The following is a 23,206-nucleotide window of genomic DNA, read 5'->3' as shown; positions in this document are numbered from 1 at the left end:
TTACTGGTTTAAAAACACCAAAATCTAATAACGATGCTGTGGTTTTTTACTAAATACTGTAATGGGAGAGTGAGTGTATGAATTATTTTAAGAGTAATAGAGGAGAAAACAACCTGTTGCATGCTAGTTCAACCATATTCATTTTATATAACTTTGTCAACCATACAATATTGAATACCTTTGTACCCTTTAGATTCACAAAGGAGACTTTTTTAAAAAAATGTTACAATTCCTGGAAATGTTGTGTTTTACTACTAACTGGTCTCTTTTGATCTTGTCACCATGAATCAGGTTTTCCTCTTTCCTCTGGCTCCTAGGAAACTCAAAGTCAACCTGGCAATCTACCACAAGAGTATATGACTTGACTGTATTTACCTAACTTCTATCTTTTGAGTTTCCTGTTTTTATTTCCCCTTTCATTTTCATACTCTTTTATTGATCTCAGTAGAACATTTCAAATTCTTTTACAGAGTAAGAAAGGAGATAAATTTAAAATGATAAACTCAGCTCTTCAGTTTTTTTAAATGAGTATTAACAAAATCCCCTCTCAGCCATCCAAGCTTCATAAATCTAGCGGAGCGGGTATAGCTCAGTGGTTGAACACATGCTTCAAATGTACGAGGTCCTGGGTTCAACCCCTGGTACCTCCTAAAAAAAAAAACAAAAAAAACTAAACCCACTGGTAGATGGTCTGGATGTTTGCTGGTCCATTTCCTGCGCTCCTCCTCCGCGACAGATGGCAGGAAGTGGGTAAGGATGGGTGCACGCCTGGCAGTGTCCACCGCACTCCCCCTCCAGGCTGACCTTTCCCTGCCGCCTGGGGTCCCTGCCAGCTCCTGCTGTCACCACCAGAGACAGCATATCTCACGCCCTCCCTTCTCACGCCATACTTACAAACTGCAATTGCTCTCTTGGATAAAAGGCGGCTGAGGGTCCCACTTTGTAAAAATGCCAACTGGAATCGAGAACTTCATTTGACCGACATCATGATGTGCCATATTGAGGAAGCTTCTGGACATCTTTCCTTTCCTTCTTGTACGGACGAGTCAGCATGGGAGCTGAGATAGGGGATTGGAGGGAGCCTGCAGAGGTGTGGGTTGGTGGGTCTGGGGGCACAGGATTGAGGGGTGGAGGTGTCAGATGGAAGTATGATTGGGGGGACTGGCTAAATTGAGCAAATAAGACTAAGGACTATTTGAGACTAAGGAGAGGCATGTTTCTCACTACCAGAAATGCTATTTACAAACATGGAAAGCGGGGAGGCAAGAAAGAACTCTGAGATGTTGGACTGAAATCAGAGGTATGGGTTTGTAATATACAGTCACATATGTACATAATAAATGCCAATATTATATGTAAGTATACATGATATGTAACTCTAAGTGTCTTGTGTTATATATGTATAAACTAGCAAGACTTGTAACCCTAAACACGTGTTATGAAGGACACCATTTAGATGCAGCAAAACGCTTGTTCACATCTCTTGTCCATGTCCTTGATCAAAAAGGGACTGTGCCTATTATCTCCTAGGACTGGCAGACCCCTCACCTTGAGCAAGAATTCTAAAAGCAGCTTTCCTTGAGACTTCAGTGACCTCCGTGAGTATATACTAGAATTAGTGCTGCTCATACAATGTCTGTTAAAGTCAAAATGGGAAACAACCAATGCTCTGAAGTAAAGGAAAATGTTATAAACTGTATTTTAAAGCATTGGGAACAATTTGGCTATAAGCAAATAACTAAAAGGAACAAAATTCTTGCACAAATCTGCATAGTCACAGAACAAATTAGAAATAGCCTAAAATAACGTTATTTTACGGTAAACTTATTCTGTTAGAGAATGAAAATTACAAGCAATATTAGTGAGTTGTGTATTTGTGTCTCTTTATTTGTGTTTGCCTATTTCTTCAACACCTGGATGGTAATATCAAATTAACAAATGAAAATTCTTAAAAGAGCCCTGTTCAAATTGTTAAAAATTAAATATCCCCTTATATATGTGAATAAATATTCCTGGAGCCCAAATTAGGCTAAGCAGGATGGAAAGGTCATATAGAAATCTAAATATAGAAACTATTGGAAAAGGAAAAAAGGTTTTCCTAAGCTCCTTGACCTGCCCAGCCTCCCCCACCCGCCAGGGCCTCTTTCTCTCTGTGAGAACTATGGCAGACGGGCTAAAGGTGGCAAGATAGGGAAATGTAAGTTTAGTTTAAAACTCTCTAGCCAGGGAACTAAGCATTGTAGTTTGGGGAAGCAGATGTGGCTCAGGAGACTGGGCTCCTGCCTACCACATGGGAGGTGGCTGGTTCAGATCCCGGTGCCTCCTAAAGAAGACAGCGAACTGACGCAATGGGCAGGCATCGCAAGCTGACACAACAAGAAGCACAGGAGGAAAAACATGAGACACAACAAAGCAGGGAGCAGAGGTTCCCAGTGCCTCCTAGGGAAGACAGCAAGCTGACACAACGGGCAGTCGCGGTGAACTGATGTAACAAGATAACCCAACAAGAGACACAGGAAGGAAAAACAGAAGGAGAGGGACAACAAAACAGGGCGTGCAGGTGGCTCAAGCGATTACCACCTCCCTCCCATATCGGAGGTCCCAGATTCAGCTCCCGGTGCCTCCTAAAGACAAAAGGAAGATAAAAAGACACAGCGAATGAAAAACAATAAGGGGCGGGGAGAAAGAAATTTTAAAACCTTCATTAAAGAAAAAAAGAATCATAGTTTGTCCTGTAATTTCCCAATTTAAGCCTTTTAAAAGCCTTAAAATAAGAGTGGTTATAATCTTATTACCAGATTTCAGTCAGTAAAGGAAAAGTCCTTGAAAGCTATTCTAAATTATGATTTTTTTCTAAATTATGATTTTAAAAAGTAATTATTCCAGAACCTGGTAGTCAGTATGCTTTTAAGATTTCACAGTTTTAGAATTTTATTAAAGATAAAAGGGGTTTTAGTCTCCTGTGGAGGAAGGAAAAAAACATTCCTTGCATAACTATAATTGTTTCAATTTTATTTAACTTGAATGTTATCTCCCTAGGTTTATAAGATACTAATAAAATAAATTGTATTATATATTTAATCTTTAAGATGCTGAAAATTTTAAGTTCAAGAGTAATGAAATATAGATCTGTCCTAAAGTGAAATGACTAGTTTTCACAGAACAGAATGAGGAATGTAAGACAAAACTTAAATGGAAAAAGTAAATTTCACTGGTTGTAACTGTAATTTAATAAGCTTATTTGAATGTAAAGTAACCAATCTAGATGATTATGGTTAATTATAAGAACTTTGTGACCTTGAATAAAAGGGTCAACTCAGACCAGCAGAATATCTCAGACTACATATAGTATCATGTGTTAAAAACTACTTTTTGAACTTGAATAAAAGGGGGAAATGGCAAAGACAAATGAATTTATATGGCTAAGAGGCTTCAAAAAAGAGTCAGGAGGTCATCAGAGGGGTGGCGAGTACACATGCCTCAGAAGGACCCCAGAAAAAGCCAAAGTAGATACAACCCCAGGTGCTGGTTCTCCTGAGGGCTATGGAGACCCACAGGGTATATGGTCATGGCAGATGGATTTGGAGTTCTGTGCCATGTCAGAGGGCCCTACTTTGGAATTTGTGCTCCTGAGTGTGATTGAGCTAGACTCAGATGTGACCTTTCTACACATGGCTCTTCTGTCACTTTTACTGAACCTGTGGTTGGCGCTAAGGATGGTCCATACTCAGGAAACTAGAATCTCTGGACTGCCCATGTGCCAGCTGGGCTCTGAGCCTCAGCAGAGTTGCAACTCCTACTCTCTGGTTCATTGGACCTACCCAGGTCAGCTAATATGTAGGTGAAGATGGTCAAACACCACACCAGGGAATCAAGAGTGCCTACAGCTGCAAGCTGAAGAATTGCATCCATCATCCATGTGGAATCTAAGCCCCCTCTTGATCTAGAGGTGGAGTGGACAGCACCATCCCAGGGTCCACAGGATGGAGGAATAAAATATGGATTAGAGTGGACTTACTGATATTCTACTATAAAAATATTGTGACTAGTAATAAAAGAAATTGTAGCACTGAGGTAGAGAAAGTTGCCACAGTAGTTGCTGAGGGCAGGGAGAGGAAAAAAGAGATGTGATGTAGGGGCATTTTTGGGACTTTGAGTGGTCCTAAATGATATTGCAGGGTCAGATGCTGGCCTTTATATATCCTGCCATAACCCACTGAATGTACTAGGGGAGAGTGTGAACTACAGGGCAAACTATTATCCATGTGGTACAGCAGTGCTCCAAAACATGTTCACCAAGTGCGACGAGTGTGCCAAAATGATGGGGCAGGTTGTAAAAATAAATAAATAAATAAATAAATAAATAAATAAACAAAGGTTTTTGGAGTTTTTAAAAAAATCCTGCCACTTAAAAGACTGGCATTTAATTAAAATTAATGATATTTTCATATATGAAACATTAAAAATATTCCCTGATTGCTAGAAATACCAGAAATCCTTGATATTTTGCAGAGACTATATGCTAGTGACTCAACTACAGCGCATCTTAAAAGTGTTAAATGATGCAACAATATACAGCAATGTTTGTTCTTCATCAAAACATTCCAAGACTGAAAAAAAAAAGAAGTTTGTAAAAGCACTGTCTCATCTGAAGTACTTAATTCTGGAAGCCATTATTAAATAGAAACCTAAATTGATATTGATAACAAAAAATAACTTCATAACTAAGAAACCTGTCAGAGGCCATCTCAATCTTCATATAAAGTGGTGGTTAGAGAAAGATAATCTTGATTCCATTGTGAACCTTAGATTTTTGTAAAGTAAGATACCTGTTAATGTAATCATGTTAAAGGTGTAAAAGCAAAAAGTGAAGTAAAATAATGGAGAAAGCATTTTTTCCTATACTACTAAAATAGGATACCTGTTAATGTAATCATGGTAAAGGTGTAAAGGTAAAAAGTGAAGTACTAATATATCACATAATTTGATATGTTATATATTGCATTGGAAGTGTTTAGAAAGTATAAAAAATTAAGAGAGAGAGTTCAGTATCGTCAAACTCTCTTGTGCATTCAAGCCAGATCCAAATACCCCGCATGGTGCCTCTCCATTTGAGTTATTGGCTAGGTCAATCACTACAACCCCTAAAACAATAAAGGTATCTACCACACCTGGACATGCTCCTGAAGTGGATAGAGAATATCTTGCAGTTCCACACTCCTGCAGCAGCTGGCAATGACTCAGTATGGCCAGATTACAATGGACATTGTCTCCAAACTGGCTCTGTTTCATAGTGCTGACAGGGCGCTACGTACCAGGCTGGTGAAACACTGGAGCTCCTCTCTAGGCCCAACAGTGCTGCAGCATGCTGGCTGTGTGAAGGACATACCAAGTGGAGCAATAATTACCAGAGTAATGTAAGAAGAACTTAAACCAACACAATTGGCAGTATTGCCTGTTCCCATGGAGAGACAGCACGTATGGTATTGCATACCTGGAGCTTAGATCTATTAACTGCAGCTCAAAAAGGAACTTATGCATTAAGGAGTATTAAGTAATGAACTTATATGCCTGATGAATACGATATTTCTTCTATTCTAGATCATATGCAAAAGGATACTGAACATGCTAAACGTCTTGGTAAACTTAATTTTCTAAGTAATTAATGAATGTATCTGTAAGATAAAAGAATGGCTCTCTTAAGTACTGTCTTTGTTTTGCTTGCCATATGCTTGTCTTGTTGTTGCCTACACTGTCTCCGTGAGCTTGTGTCTAGGGCAGTGCCTCTCTTCATACCTCTCCTGGCTGTTCTAGGCATAATCACCACTGCGGGAACTTTGGTTGGCAGTTTATACCAAACCCAGTTTGTTTACCCCAGTCTCTCCCTAGAGGTAACCAACAGCATAAAAGAGCTCAAGGAAGAATGCTGCTTCTCATCAACTTGAGAGGACGCGGCCTCTGAAGGCACCTGGCCTTTGTACGGGTCCAGGATGTCATGGCTGGTCCCCTTTCTGAGCCTGCTTACCACCGTCTTCTTTATTCTTTCAGTAGGATCAGGTATCTTAAATTTTAACTATTTCTTCCAGAATCAACACCTACCAGAACAAGATTAATCGTGCAGGCATTTCATCCAGTTCCAACCGTGGTGCCGGACCTGTCTTCCCTCATCCTCAGCAGAATAGCCAGAGGGTTCTACATCCTGTCAGGCAGGACTGCTCCCCCGACCAGCAGGAAGCAGCTACAGAAGAGTGACCACCGCCCCTCAGCTCCACTTAAAAAGGAGGGTGTAAACTCTCTGAGGGGGGAGTTGAGGCAGGTTAGTATAAGAAAAAGAGGGAAGACCCGCAGACCTGGCTGTGAGACCCCGCCCAGGAACTCCCTGCTACTAAAAACAAAGCTGGAAAGACCCCACCGAGACCCTGGCCACAAAGTCCCATTTGGAACTCTTTCTGGGGTCAAGAGGGTGCCCCAGGTAACTCCCAAATGACAGGCCTCCGCATCTGCCCCCCCCCCCAGAGCCAATAGGTAGGGCAATCAATCAGAACGGCAAACAGCTGTGGCCCCTCCCCAACGTTAGGGAAGGGGAAGAGGAAAGGCGTTAGAGAGCCCTAACCTGGGGCTCCAGGTCCACACCTCCACCTGTGGCATGCCTGCAGTCTACGTCTCGGATTGCGTACCTACCTCTCTTCTTGTTTCTTAATAAACTCTTTATTCCCTTGCCTTAAAAATAATAATAATAAAGGGACTGTACGTCATGAAGTTTTCCCACATGGTAGACGGAGGCTGACTGGAGTAGGTTTGAGCTGGGGAAGAGCTTTGGTAAGAGAGAACACCAATTACTTTACTTGTCAAATCTGCCATTTCAGATAGGAAATGGCCAGTACTGTCCATTTTCCAGTTTCTTTCTTTCCTTCACGTTCAGTTGGTGGTTCTGGAGTATTCATGGCTTCCTGCAGTATTTGTACCAGTTGCCATCATGGCTGAAGAGAATTTTACAATACTAAACACTTCTATTACTATTAAATCTGTATGTGTGTAGATCTAGACATAACATGAATTGTGTAATTTTGAGAGGGAAAATGCATCTCTGAGAAAGCAAAGCTTGAAAAATCTAGACAAGATGCTACAGACTCTAAAGCAGGTGGCTTGTTTTTTTTTTTAACTGTCATGGATCCTAAGTAGGAGCTTCTGTTAAGTTGGTTTGAGGGAAAAAATCACATTTTATAAAAATATTTATGTTTCAGGCTCTGAATTAGGTTGCTTTATAGGTTATTTCATTTAATTCTCTCAACTCTATGACATGGGTATGGTCATCTTCATTTTTAGATAAGCAAATATTAAGGTAAGAGCAGAAATCAATGAAACTGGAAAACAAAAATAATAGAGAAACTCAGGAAGCTAAATATAGAACTGCCATATGATCCAGCAATTCCTCTTCTCGGAATATATCCAGAAGAACTGAGAACTGTGACATGAACATTAACCAATGTTCATAGTGGTGTTATTCACAATTGCCAAAAGATGAAAACAACCCAAGTGTCCATCAACCAATGGATAAACAAAATGTGGTATATACAATACAATGGAATACTATGCTGCTGTAAGAAGAAATGAAATTGGGACGCATGTGATAACATGGGTGAACCTTGAAGGCCTTATGTTAAGTGAAATAAGCCAGATACAAAAGGACAAATATTGCATGGTCTAATAGGAACTAAATATGAAGAATAAATGTATGGAGTTAAAATCTAGACTGTTTATTAGGCGATAAGAGGGCTGAGATGGTGTACTGATGCTAAATGTATGTAGAAATTTTAATCAGCTTGACTGTAAAAGTGTATAAATGGAACAGATAATGGTAACACATTATAGTGAGTAGAACTAATACAGCTGGTTTATAAATGGGATTGTGGCTGAAAGGGGGTGGCCTGGGGATATAAATGTCAATTGAAAGAAAGCCAGAGAATAATCTACGGACTGAATAACACAGTAAACCCAGAAGTGGATGAGAATTGTGGTTAATAGTACAAATACAAGAATGTCACTCTCTGGACTAGAACAAATGTACATTTCTACTGTAAAGTGGTAAGAATGTGGAGAAGCATGGGAAAAATATAATTAATGTAACTATGGACTATAGTTAACAGCAATACTGTAATATTCTTATATCAATGCCAAAGACGCACTGTGCTAATGATAGGAAGGTATGGAAAAAATATACCAAACGTACATTACAGACCATAGTTAGTGGTTAACGGTCTGATGATATGATCTCATAATCCATAACAAACGTTCAAATGTATCAACAAATGGTGTGTTTATAGAGGGCTATTGTATGGGAATTCTGCACATATGCATGATTGTTTTCTAAGTTTCCAACTTCTGTAATAAAAATATATTTTAAAAAATAATAATAGGGGGAAGTGGATTTGGCTCAACTGATAGAGCATCCGCCTACCATATGGGAGGTTAAGGGTTCAAACCCAGGGCTTCCTGACCCATGTGGTGAGCTGCCGATGTGCAGTGCTGATTCACACAAGGAGTGCCATGCCATGCAGATAGGGGAGCCCCACATACAAGGAGTGCACCCCTCAAGGAGAGCCGCCCACATGAAAAAAGCTCAACCTGCCCAGGAGTGGCGCCACACACATGGAGAGCTGACACAGCAAGATGACGTGACAACAACAAAAAAGAGATACAGATTCCTGGTGCTGCTACCGCTTCTTGGCCTTTTGGCTAAGATCAAGTGCAGATTCCTGGTGCTGTGACAAAGAATGCAAGGGGGGAAGCGGACTTGGCCCAGTGGTTAGGGCGTCTGTCTACCACATGGGAGGTGCACAGTTCAAACCCTGGGCCTCCTTGACCCGTGTGCAGCTGGCCCACGTGCAGTGCTGATGCGCTCAAGGAGTGCCGTGCCACGCAGGGGTGTCCCCCGGGTAGGGGAGCCCCACGCGCAAGGAGTGCGCCCCATAAGGAGAGCCGCCCAGCGCGAAAGAAAGTGCAGCCTGCCCAGAATAGTGCCGCACACACGGAGAGCTGACACAACAAGATGACGCAACAAATAGAAACACAGATTCCTGGCCGCTGACAACAACAGAAGCGGACAAAGAAGATGCAGCAAATAGACACAGAGAACAAACAACTGGGGTGGGGAGGAGAAGGGGAGAGAAATAAATAAAATAAATCTTAAAAAAAAAAAAAGAATGAAAGGGGACACAGAAGAACACACAGGGAATGGACACAGAGCAGACAATGGGGTGGGGGAAAGGGGAGAGAAATTTTAAAAATTCAAAAATAATAATAATAATAGGGTGGGTTGGGAGTAAATACATCAAATGTAAGATATAGACTATAGTGAGTAGTAAGATTTTGATGATTTTCTTTCATAATTTGTAGCAAATGTCTCACAACAATGCAAGGTGTTGGTGGTGGGTTGACATATGGGATCCTTGTATGATGTTCATGTATGTTCACGTATAAATGATATAAAAACAATTATAATAGGGTGGGTTGGGGGAAAATGCACCAAATGTAAGATGTTTTGGTTAGCAGTAATATTTTGGTGGTAGCGTGAAGTATGAGAGCGCTGTAGGAGGTATGTATGTTTATTTTGTAAGTTCACAACAATTACTTTGCAATTATTGTTTATGTATGAGTGATACTTAAATAAAATTTTAAAATATCAAAAAAGTCCATTGCATTTCAGTATACTACCAATGGACATGCAAATGCTGAAATGAAAAGTACAATTGCCAAAAAATGAAAAAGAAAAACTTAGGTGTAACTCTAACCAAGCATGTACAGGAATTTATTCTGAAAACTACAAAATGCTGATGAAAGAAATTAAAGATCTAAATAAATGGAGAGGCCTACTGTGTTCATGGACTGGAAGACTCAACATAGTAAAGATGTCAATTCTCCCCAACTTGAAAGACAGGTTTTTGACACAATTCCCATCAAATCCCCAGCAAGATTTTTTGTAGATACAGACAAGGTTATTCTATAACGTATATGGAAAAGCAAAAGAACCAGAATAACTAAAACAACTTTGAAAAAGAAGAATAATATGGGAAACAGTCTATCTGATTTCAAAATTATGTGGTATTGGTAGAGGGAAAGACACATAGACCAATGTACAAAATAGAGAATCTAGAAATAGACCCACACAAACATGCTGAAATGATTTTTGACATATGTGCAAAAGCAAATCAATGGGGGAGGGATACCCTTTCCAACAAGTGGTTCTGGAACAAGGAAATATTTATAGGCAAAAAAGCATACCTCAACCTAAGTGTCACACTTTACACACAAAAAAACTAAAAACAGAGTACAAACAGGCGTAAAGTGTAAAACTATAAAACTTTTAGAAAAACCATAGGAAAAAAAATGTCAAGATCTAAGGTTTTTAGACTTGACATCAAAAGCACAGGCTATTAGAGGGAAAAAAATGATAAACTGGATTTCATCATACTTAGAAACATTTGCCCTGGAAACAAAAACAAAAGCAAAAAATACTGTTAAGAGGATGAAAGGACAAGCTACAGACTAGGAGAAAATATTTGCAAACTACATATCCAACAAAGTATCTGAATAATAATAAATAAAACAACACCTAAAACACAACAGTAAAAAAAAAATTGGTTAGAAAATGGGTAAAATAACGAACAAACATTTCACCAAAGAGAATATACAGATAGCAAATGAGCACATGAAGCTACTCAACACCATTAGTTGTTAAGGTAATGTAAATTAAAACCACAATGAGATATCAGTACATAATGATTAAAATGATTATAATGAAAAACAGTGCCAACATCAAATGCCAACAAAGGTGCACAAAACTGGATTTATGATGGGAATGTAACATGGTATAGCCACTCTGGAAAACAATTTGGCAATTTCTTAAAAAACTAAACACTCAACTACCCTATGACCCAGCAATCACACTTTCGTGCTTCATGCCAGAGAAATACTCATAGAAAATGTTTACAGAGAAACCTGTACACAAGGGAAGCAGATATGGCTCAAGCAGTTGGGCACCTGCCTACCACATGGGAAGTCTGAGTTCAGTTCCCAGTGCCTCCTCAAGAAGACGAGCAAGACAGCAAGCTGGCATGACAGGCTGGTGTGGTAAGGTGTCGCAACAAGAAGACACAATGAGAGGGGAGTGGACTTGGCCCAATGGATAGGGCATCCACCTGTCACATGGGAGGTGCGCGGCTCAAACCCTGGGCCTCCTTGACCCGTGTGGAGCTGGTCCATGTGCAGTGCTTATGTGCGCGAGGAGTGCTGTGCCACACAGGGGTGTTCCCCGCATAGGGGAGCCCCACGCACAAGGAGTGCACCCCATAAGGAGAGTCGCCCAGCACAAAAGAAAGTGTAGCCTGACCAGGAATGGTGCCACACACACGGAGAACTGACACAACAAGATGATGCAGCAAAAAGAAACACAGATTCCCAGTGCTGCTGATAAGGATAGAAGTGATCACAGAAGAACACACGGCGAATGGACACAGAGAGCAGACAACTAGGGGGGGAGAGGGAGGGAAAGAAATAAATTTTTAAAATTTTTTAAAAAAGACACAATGAGATGATGCAATGAGATGACAACAAGCAGGAAGTGGATGTGGCTCAAGCGACTGGGCACCTCTCTCCCACATGGGAGGTCCTGAGTTCGGTTCCCAGTGCCTCCTAAAAAAAAAGATGAGCAGACACAGAGAGCACACAACAAATAGACACAGAGCAGACAGCGAGTACAAACAATGAGTGGGAGACAAACAAATAAAATAAATCTTAAAAAAAAACCCACAAAAGCCTGTACACAAACGTTTTTAACAGCTTTATTCATAACAGAAAAAAAAAAAAATGGAAACAACCCAGATGTCCTTCACTGGGTGCAACAACTTGGATGAATCTCCAGAGAATTATGCAGAGTGAAAAAAGCCAATTCCCATATCATACATTCTATATGAGTCCATTTATAAAACATCATTGAAATGACAAAATTATAGAAATGGAGAAAAGATTAGTGGTTGCCCAGGTTAATGAAGGGGTTAAGGGTGGGAGGGAAATGGGTGTAAGTTAGTAAAGGGGGTGCAGGAAATCTTTCTGGATTATTTCAATTTTTTTTTTAATCCAAGGAACAAATGGAAGTGACCAAAAGAATCAAAGAAAATATGTAACATGGAAGGCATACCCAGCAGGCCAAATATACATGGATTTGAAATTCCTGAAGGAGCCTCCAGGGTAAAAAGAAATACAATAGTCAAAGTAATAACAGAATGCCTTGAAGGAAATCTCATAAAATCCATCGCCCAATCCTAATAAAAACTCTAAAATAAAAAGACAAGGACTTTCTTAACACAAAAAAGGTGTCTCAAGCCAACATTCTGTGTCCTATTCAATGGAGAAACACAAAAAGCACTCAGGAGTCAACTGAGAGCAAGACACGTCATCACTAGCATTTTACACAATTTGGGTCACACACAAAATACTGCAGGAAACATAAATAAAAGGCCCGACCACTGGAATGGGGACGGGAAAAACCACTTTACATGCAACTGAGATAACTGTCTACTTGGGGGAAAAAAACCTTTAGTACTAAGAAGAGGGGCCAGTAAGGGAGTGATCCAGTTATTAATTAAATATTAAAAAACCGTTGGCCTTTAATTAATAGTACAATTATATAAATGTGCTATCATCAATTGTAACAAAAGTTCCACAGCAGTGCAAGGTGTTGGTGGTGGGGTGGTATATGGGAATCTTGTGTTTTATCCATGATTGTTCTGTAATCCCACAACTTCTCTGATAAAGGGAAAAAAAGTTGTAGGCCTTCTTATCTAATTTTTTAAAATATAATGAATAAAGATTACCATTCACAATAGTAATACAAGTATAAAACCTAGGAATAAACTCAACGGAAAACTGAAAATAAGCAACCTTCAAAGAAAGACTGAAAGGGAAGCATTTGTGGCTGAAGCAGCTGGGTGCCCACCTACCCCATGTGAGGTCTGGGTTTTGGCTCCTGGTGCCTCCTCAAGAAGAGAGCAAGACAGCGAACTGACAGGACCTGCTGGCGCAGACGCAGCGAGGCGATGCAATGAGGGGACGCAATGAGGAAACATAACAAGAAACACAACAAGCAGGAGTGGAGATGATTCAAAACCGATTGGGTGCCTCCCTCCCACATGGGAGGTCCCGGGTTTGGTTCCTTCTTGATGCCTCCTAAAAAGAGGACGAGCAGACACAGAGCGCATACGACAAACGGACACAGCTAACAGCGAGCACAAGCAACAAGGGGGGGGGGCAATAAATAAATACATCTTTTTAAAAAGCCAGTATTGCTCTTTAAAATAAAAAAAGGGACTGAGAGAGGGAGAGAGGGAGGACTGGGAAAAACGGGGAGACAGCTCCACTGCTAGATGGAAAAACGCTTTATTACAAAGACGTCAGGCGTCAGGTCTCCGCTCAAAACCTTGCCAGAGCTCCCCAGCTCGGCCAGAGCGAAAGCGCGAGGTCCTCAGCCGGCGCCCCAGGCTGGAGCCCGCCCCGGGTCTCCCCGCTCTTTCCGCGCCTGGCCGCTCCCCGCCCGGCTCCCGCTCACCCCTGCCCCGACCCCCCAGCTCGCGCCCCGGGCCGGCCAGCTCCGCGGGAAGGCAGTCCCCGCGGCCGGGCCTCGGGCGCGCTCCCCACCACGCGTCCCTTCCGCCGACAACAGTGCGGGCACCCAGCAGGCGCTCAAAAACAACCGCCGAATTCACCAATACCGTAGGAAACGTCTCAAGGGCCGGGTAACGAGAACGTTCCTCAGACCCGGGTCAGGCCGCGGCGCTCTGGACGAGGCCGCCCTCTAGCGGCCGCGCTCCCGACGGCTTCTGGAGGCTTCCAGGACGTTCCGTGGGACTCTGAGACCCGCTGTGGGGCCGGCAGGGCGGCAACGCCGCGAGAAGCGCCCCCGTTCTCTCAAAGCGACACCCGTTAGCGCAGATGCGGAAGACGCAGGGGACACAGGAAGAAAACGGGAAAATAAGGACGGGGCTGTAACTCGATACGGCGATGCCGTCGATGAGGCGTCGTGGGAAGGACGGGAGGTCCCCGAGGCCCTTGGGGGGACACGGGATAAAACACCAGCCCTAGCGCCGTGGAACGAGGTCGTGAAGGAGAGGCCCCGCTGGCACCCCGAGCGGCTCCCGGGAAGCAGCGGCAGAAAAATGCCTTTTTCAAGGGAGCCGCCGGTGACAGCCTGAGGCCCGGGTTCCAGAAGCAGGAAATAGCCTTGAAAAGAAGGCAAAGGCCTGCGGGAAGCTCGAGCTTTCTACCTCAACCCCACCTGCGTCCCGCGGCGAGGCGGCGCTGAGTGCAGGTGCCCCGTGAGGACACTGTCATGATTCCACTGCGCCCTGGCACTAGGCTGGAGGGACTCTCCCTAAGGACGCGCCATTTCCCAGGAAAGGGTGCCTACAGGCTGACGACAGGCTCAACCACTGAGACTGCAGAAATCACAGTATTATGTTATCCAGAATGAAGACAGTGGAAAACACAGATTAGACCACACCAGGCGCAACAGAAAATGTGCCCCAGAGTCCCAAAATTAAGACCCAAGTGCCGTAAAAATAATTCTGTCCCCTCAGAGTTTGTATACGCTTTATCATTACATCTTTCCTTTAAGAGGAGCTCAACTACATACGGCCAGCGTTTTCCTTATTTCATTTTATTCCCTTTCCTCACAACTGAACCGATGAGAACTGTTTTTGGTTTTGTTTTTTTTTTTTTCAGGGTAGGCAAGGGAGTAGAGCGTTTATTAAGGAACAAGAGGTGAGCTGGAACACAACCCCAGCACAGGTGTCGGTGGGCTGCAGCGTGAGCCTTTAAGATCTCGCCCCCTCCCCGTTCCCACTGCCGCGGGTGGTCCCGGTTATTTGCTGTCCTGATTGGTTGCCTTATGTTCCCTCCTTTTTAGCTCTCAGGGGAATTAATGAGGAAGACTTTTGTTTGGGGTTATCTGGGGCTTCCTCTTGACCCTGAGGGAGTTCCAAATGGGACCTTGTGGCCAGAGTCTGGAAACTGCATGGTATTGGCACAAAGATGGACTAATGACCAATGGAACAGAACTGAGAGTTCTGACACAGATCCTGGCATATACAGTCACCTGATATTCAACAAGGCCACCAAGCCCACTCGACTGGGAGAGAATGGCTTCTTCAACAGATGGTGCTCGGAGAACTGGATATCCATATCCAAAAGAATGGGAGGGGAACACCATCTCACACTTTATACAAAAACAGGGAAGCAGACTTGGCTCAACGGTTAGAGCATCTGCCTACCACATGGGAGGTCCACAGTACAAACCCAGGGCCTCCTAGACCCGTGTGGAGCTGGCCCACACGCAGGGATGTCCCCCACGTAGGGGAGCTTCACATGCAAGGAGTACACCCCGTAAGGAGAGCTGCCCAGCACAAAAGAAAGTTCAGGCTGCCCAGGAGTGGTGCCATACACACAGAGAGCTGAGGCAGCAAGATGACTCAACAACAACAACAAAAATGAGACACAGATTCCCGGTGCCGCTGATAAGAATAGAAGCGGACACAGAAGAACACACAGCGAATGGACACAGAGAACAGACCAACCAGAGGTGGGGGGAGAATGGGAAAAATAAAAATAAAAAATAAATCTTAAAAAAAAAACTCAAGACAAATCAAAGATCTAAATATAAGACCCAAGACCATAAAGCTCCTAGAAGATAATATAGGGAAGCATCTACGAGATCTTGTAGTAGGAAATGATTTCATAACCTTTACATCCAAAGTGTGAGCAATGAAAGAAAAAATAGATAAATGGGACCTACTCATAATTTAAAACTTCTGCACTTCAAAGAAGTATGTCAAGAGAGTGAAAAGGCAGCCTACTCAGTGGGAGAAAATATTTGGTACCCATCTACCCTAGGGGCCTAATATCCAGCATATATAAAGATATCCTACATCTCGAAAATAAAAAGACAAACAACCCATTTTAAAATGGGGGCAAAAGATTTAAAAAGACAGTTCTCCAAGGAAGAAATACAAATGGCTAAAGAGCACATGAAAAGATACTCAACATTACTATCTATTAGGGGAAATGCAAATCAAAACTACAATGAGATATCATCGTACACCTATTAGACTGGTAGCAATTAAAAAACAGAAGACTACAAGTGTTCAAGAAGATGTGGAGGAAAGAGAACGCTTACCCATTGTTGGTGGGAATGCAGAATGGTGCAGCCTTTGTGGAGGACAGTTTGGCGGTTCCTCAGGGAGCTAACTATAGAACTGCCATATGATCCAGCAATCTCACTACTGGGTATACTCCCAGAAGAACTGAAAACAGGGACACAAACAGATATATGCACACCAATGTTCACAGCAACATTATTCGCTATTGCCAAAGGTTGGAAACAACCCATTGTCCATGAACAGATGAATGGACACTGGTATATACATACGACGGAATATCACTCAGCTCTAAGAAGGAATACAGTACTAACACATGGGATAACAGAGATGAATCTTCAAGACTGTATCTTGAATGATGCAAACCAGGCACTGAAGGGCAAATGTTACATGACCTCACTGAAATGCATTAAGCAAATTGAGCAGACCCACAGAGCTAGAGTCTGGAAGACAGGTTTACAGGGGACAGAAAGGGAATGGAGGGTGGAGAGCTGACACCTGTGATAAGGTGGAAGGGGGGGACTGGCAGCAATGTGATTAGGTTGGTCCACACTGGTCTGTGAGGGGGAGAAGGGTATGGGGCTGGGTTGGACTGTTCATGGAACTGAGGGGAGCAGCAGGTGGACCTGCAGATTTGCAGGTCTGTGGAGAAAACTACAATAGTGGGAATGTTTTGTGCAAATATGACAGAGGAGAATTACCGGTGTGGGGCTTCTGGTGTGGAGGCATATGCGGGACATGGTGCACCTGGGGCAGGTCTCTATGGAATATGGACGTGTACATCTTGCCATAGTGTTATCTCAGTAGGTGAAGAGCCACACGACAAACAAGAAAATACTCAGCTCCCATCCTGGGGAGTCCTGCTAGGCTCTCAGAGGGACAAGAACCCCCTGGGAACATAGGCAGTGCCTAATAAAAGAAAACAGACCAATATGTCCAGCCCTCAATATTATTTTAAGTCACTACAAACCCAGCTTTGTTCTTGGTAGTGGCCTTCCGTCGGGGGTTTCTGGGCGAGGTGGGAACTGTTTTAAGTCCAGTGAACAACCAGTGGAGGAGGTTTATCTCGATTATATTGAGATTTTATGTTCTTTTGACTAGTACCAGTACTTTCATTTTCCTGTTTTTCATGCATGTGAAATAGACAAAATGTAATCAAATATTCAAATGACTAACCAAATACTACTGTACAATGGCAATACTTATAAAAGAGACGTGCTGGCTGGCAGACACTGAGATGACCACATGGTTTTTAATTCTTTGATCTATTACTATTACATGATAGATTATACTCCTAGATTTCCTAATATGAAATCATTCTTATCTTTCTGGCAATAAATCCACTTGGTTGTTAAGTACACTATTTTTGTTTTAATTTACTGTTGAATTGTACTTGCTAACGTATTTTAACCTAATATTCTGGCATCAATATTTAAAAGATTGGTCTGTCATTTTGCTTTGTCAACTTTTAGAATCAGTGTTAGGTTGGCTTGGTAAAACTAATTTGTACTTTATTCTCTTATACTTTTTAAAATTGGTGTTCTGTTTTTTGTTTTATTTTTAAAACCAAATGTATGTGAGTATGTTTAGAATGAAAACAGTCTTTAAAACAGTAAAACTATGATATATGATACGGGAACACAAGGCCTTTGCCCATAAATCCTAAAAAAAAACAAAAAACAAAAAACAAATATAACCTTCACAGCTTTTTCTGAGAACTGAACAAAGTAAAATATACTCTTGAAAAGCTAGCCTAGAACATGATGTTTTATGTAAAGAGTATAAAAACCAAAAGTATGCTCTCCTTTAACATCTCTTACAAGTTAATAATTATATGTTTCAGCCATTTTTCCATCTTAGACAATTTAGCAATATATTGACAGCTGCATTACAAGAGGTAGATCCCATGGAAAGCTTAACTTTATGAGCTCAAAAGGAAAATTAAATTAATTCTTTGACATTCTACGTCTCTCATGCTCTGAACTCAAATATAGTGGCTAAGCAACCTTTGTTGATTCTCACAAAACTAGTATCACTGAGAAAGTTTGCAGGTTCCAGCTACCCCCACCCCTAAGTGACTCCTTGCAGCCCTCACTGACCCATTGATGCTAAGATAAATCTCCCAGTTTTCCATAGGGTTCAGGACAAATATCGTGCATCCACCTCGGCACCAGGCCTACAGATTTTATTCATTCATCTCAGGCATCTGAGAACAGGTTGCCTGGACCTCAAAAGGGCTTCACACACGCATGGTGACAAAAGGACAATTAGAAGGACAGAGAACCAGAGCTCCCATTTACCTTTTTATCATCTGTCTCCCCCACCCCAAATATAACTCCTTGGGGAGGGGATCTTGTCTGCCTAAGACAGTTCCATGCACAGGGTACCTGGAACATCTATATCTGCTGAGGGAGCGGATGAATGGGTCCTCGGAAGTGCTTCTGTGAATGGCCAGCTTACCGGGATTGCTCCTCGGGCGACTCTCGGCAAGCTCGGAGATGGCCCCGGCCGTCACAGTCTTCTTGAGTCGTGCAACTCCTGAAGGGGTGGCACTTCCGGGTTTGCTGAGCATGTCCTCACTACTGGCCCTCTTGAGCTAAGAGAGAGGGAGGAGGGAAAGCGAGAGGAGGAAGAAGTACATTGTCAGTAAGGAGTACTCTAAACCAGCAAATGATTTAAGCTGTACTGTGTGCCCAGCAGTTCAGATAAATCTTTAAAAAACCACAAAAACCTATACACAAATGTTTTTAACAGCTTTATTCATAACAGGAAAAAAAAATGGCCCTGCTCCACCCTACTCTGGTGACTTTGGAGTCATCTACGGAGGGTCTGGGGTTTAAACATTGCACAGTTTTAAAAAATGTCCATATTTGCATCTTTTAAACTTCAGGGTATTACTCTACATACCCCTAGAATGGCTTGAAAAAGGAAAAAAATATTAATAATTCCAAGGGTTGGTAAGGTTGGGGATCAACTGGAACTCCCATATTTTGCTGGAGTGGGAATTGGAAAACCACTGCAGGAAAATGGCATTATCTACTTATGACTCAGCAATCCCACTCCTAGGCATACATCCAAGGGAAGTGAGTGGATATGTTTACCAAAAGAACGTCCACAGCATCTTTATTTATAAAAGCCCCAAAATAGGATAACCCAAATGTTCATCAACAGGAGAAGGGATAAATTAGTGGTATAGCATATGGGGAAACTACACAGCAATACAAAAAAAGAAATGCTGATAGATAGTTGGCTGACACAGACATTATGCTACTCTCATGGCTGTCAGCTCTTGTGTCTGTGCGTCACTATGCCCATTATGCTATGTGGAAGGAAGCAGACACAGCGGGGTGCATACCTACTACATGATTCTATTTGAATGAAGTTCAAGACCCAGCAAGAACAAATGATGGTGGATGAAGTCAGAATAGCAGTTACCTCTGTGGGGGGTTACTGGGAAGGGCCCTTCTGGGGGTGCTGGAATGCTCTCCAGTTGCCTAGCTGGTGGTGACATAGGTACATACATATGACAAAATTCCAACAGCTAAGATTAAGCTTAGTGTACTTTTTGTCTTTTAATATGTCATGCCTCAATAAAAAGAAAGAAAATGGAAAAGAAAATTGGGGGTGTTAATTTGGGCAAAGCCCTGGTTCCACTCCCCAGGGACAGGCTGCAAACGCTACCCTGCTTTGTAAAAGGGGCAAGTTGGTAGAAATCTTAATATTAGTCAAGGATTCCTGGTCAAGATTCTAAAACAGGCGGCAGACTTGGCCCAGTGGTTAGGGCATCCGTCTACCACATGGGAGGTCTGCGGTTCAAACCCCGGGCCTCCTTGACCCGTGTGCAGCTGGCCCATGCACAGTGCTGATGTGCGCAAGGAGTGCCCTGCCACGCAGCGGTGTCCCCCGTGTAGGGGAGCCCCACACGCAAGGAATGCACCCCGTAAGGAGAGCCGCCCAGTGCGAAAGAAAGTGCAGCCTGCCCAGGACTGGCGCCGCACACACAGAGCGCTGACACAACAAGATGACACAACAAAAAGAAACAGAGATTCCTGTGCCACTGACAACAACCGAAGTGGACAAAAGAAGACGCAGCAAAAAGACACAGAAAACGGACAACCAGGGTGGAGGGGGGAAGGGGAGAGAAATAAATAAATAAATCTTAAAAAAAAAAGATTCCGAAACAAATGATTAAAAGGAGGATGTGTGAGCACTTCCAATCACTAGATATGAACATAACAAAACTATCCAAACAAAAGTATGGACTTGTTCCAACTATATCTCAATAAACTGCTTAATAAATAACATCATTATGTATGAATAGTCAGAAATAACAGCTATATACAGCAGGGGTAACAGAGAAATTGAGAAGTGAAGAATTTCATTTGTTTGCTTTTTGTTTTTTATTATTACTGAGATAATGAAAGTGCCCTAATAATGATTGAAATGATGAATGTACAAATACCACTGATTGTACACTTTGGATGAACTGTATGCTTTAATAATATGTATCAATAAAATTTGTTTTTCAAAAAAAAAAAAGATAGACTTGTAACAAAAGAACCAAAGAGGACACTTGGGTTGACTCAGAATCCATGCTATTGGGAAGTGGACTTGGCCCAATGGATAGGACATCCGCCTACCACATGGGGTGTCAGCAGTTCAAACCCCAGGCCTCCTTGACCCGTGTGGAGCTGGCCCACGTGCAGTGCTGATGCACACAAGGAGTGCCCTGCCACGCAGGGGTGTCCCCGCGTAGGAGTGCGCCCCGCGCAAGGAGTGCACCCCGTAAGGAGAGCCGCCCAGCACGAAAGAAAGTGCAGCCTGCCCAGGAATGGCGCCACCCACACGGAGAGCTGACACCACAAGATGACGCAGCAAAAAGAAACACAGATTCCCGGTGCCGCTGATAAGGATAGAAGCGATCACAGAAGCACACACAGTGAATGGACACAGAGCAGACAACTGGGGAGGGGGGGAGGGGGAGAGAAAGAAAGAAATAAAAAAATTTAAAAATCTTAAAAAAAAAAAAAGAATCCATGCTATTGCCCTTTTTAGAATCTTTTTAAACATTCTTTTTCAACTTAGTATGGTAACATATATACAACTCACAATCCAATGGTATCAATTACATGCACATACTATGCTACCATCCCCAACATCCATCACCCGAATTTTTCATCACCCCCTACGGAAACTCTACACCCATTAAGAAATAATGTCCCTTTCCCCTCACCCCCAGCCCCTGGCAAGCTGTAACCTACTATCCGTGTCAATGAATTTGCTTATTCTAGGTGTTTCATATAAGTGAGACCATAAAATACGTATCCCTAACACCCTTCTCATAGGAACTCCACACCTGTCTTTCTACCTCCCATCTCAGGGTGAAAAGGGCCCCTTTGCCCAAGCTCTCCACCCTTTCAAACCATCCACCTAATCACCAGTAGGTGCCTCATCCACATGACAGCAGTTCACGCTATCAGCAATATTCCCTCCACGGAAAAAAAATTATTATTGGCTCTGCCTCGAAGCATCCCCAGGGGCCTCCACGGTCCCCAGAGGAGAATCAGTTCTCATTTCAGACTTTGAAAATTCCCTAGCCAACATCACAAATGAAAAGGGAAAAACACTGCAGTGCAGTGAAGGGAATGCTGAATGCAATCACGCCACGGCTGGGCACTGGCTCTCTTTCCCTCCGAAGGCAGAACTGCAGAAGGATTAGCCCCTGTGGCAAAAGGCCAGCGAGCAAGGACTCAGTCTGCAAAGCCAGCATGCAGGTACGAGCCCTCCCACCGGGGCTGGAAGTGAACTGCCTCTCGCCGCCCCACCTGACGGAGCTCGCCAGGGCTGCCGTAACGAAGCACTAGAGCCTTGATGGCTTAGAGCAACAGAAACTTATCCTCTCATAGTTCGGGAGGCTCGATGTCCAAAATCAGGCGTTGGCACGGCCACGGTCCTGAAACCAGTAGGAGAGAATCCTTCCTTGCCTCCTCTGCCCACTGGCATTTGCCGGCGATCCTTGGTGTCCTTTGGCTCGCAGACATGTCACTCTTAAGAGGACACCACGAATATTGGATCAAAGCCAATCCTTGCCCAGTTTGGCCGCATCTTAACCAATCACATTCCGAAGACCCTATTTCCAGATAGGGTCACACATTCCAGAGACGGGGAGTGACAACTTGAACATGTCATTTTGGGAGGGAACGAGTTCAACCCATGATACCTCCACAGCCTCCACCATCGCCCACCACCCTGGCATGAGGACATGGGGTTGAGTTTGCTCCCCATTTCCATACGAGGCTGTTTCCCAAGGACTTGAAGTCCTGGTGAGGTGATATACGGGGGCGCCAGGGGACGGAAGTGGTTGGCAGGCAGTGGGAAGCTCACCTCTGGGGCACAGTGACTGCAAACCTTGGCACTGCAAAAAAAGGGTCCCAGTGACAGCCAGAGCAGTGAGGCGGTAACGGCCAGGAGGAATTCCCATGTGGCCACGCTGGGGTTTCCAGGCTCAGGACTGGGGAGTTTTCAGGGGGATTTAGTAGGTAGCAAGTGCTGTAGCTCAGATTTTTTTGTTTTTTTTTCAAGAGATATTTCTTGTTTGAAATTAATGCTTTCGAACTTGGTGGGGAGCCTGGAGGAGATGGAGTGAGGACACCTTTAGACACTGCTAAAGGTAAACCAACCATAATTATGATCCAGGGAAGCAGTGACTGTTGCTGCACCAAGGATGCTGCCAGCACCATCACCTCAAAGCCACAGAAATGAACTAGACCTTGGATCATAGGGTCCAGCTGCAGCCAAGATGACGGAACTTTCATTTTGCCTAGAATGATCCCCCACCCACACACAGTCAGTCCTGTATAATTATTATTCACCTTATAGAATTCAGATTTCAAAGCACATCCACAATTAAGCCTGGTCTGATCTTTCGAAATGTTGTTTCCTGGGGATGCCCTCGCAGCAATCCACTTTGTTTCTTCACACCGCTTATCAAAATGATTTCA

At 43.1% G+C, this 23,206-nt stretch overlaps 1 protein-coding gene across 6 annotated transcripts in view; it reads right to left on the bottom strand.

Annotated features, from left to right (window-relative positions):
- Positions 1–23,206, bottom strand: part of SPECC1 (sperm antigen with calponin homology and coiled-coil domains 1) — a 301,574-nt gene that overhangs the window by 182,782 nt on the left and 95,586 nt on the right. For all 6 annotated transcript variants that reach the window (XM_012523888.4, XM_012523964.4, XM_012523907.4 and 3 more), the window contains exon 3: positions 18,666–18,801. In XM_012523888.4, the coding sequence (XP_012379342.2) occupies positions 18,666–18,801 (136 nt within the window). The remainder of the gene's footprint in view (positions 1–18,665; positions 18,802–23,206) is intronic.

This window comes from Dasypus novemcinctus, chromosome 21 (assembly GCF_030445035.2).
Source record: "Dasypus novemcinctus isolate mDasNov1 chromosome 21, mDasNov1.1.hap2, whole genome shotgun sequence".
NCBI classification, from domain to species: Eukaryota; Metazoa; Chordata; class Mammalia; order Cingulata; family Dasypodidae; genus Dasypus; species Dasypus novemcinctus.
Note: the sequence above shows the minus strand (reverse complement) of the source record. Positions and strands in the feature narration are given on the sequence as shown.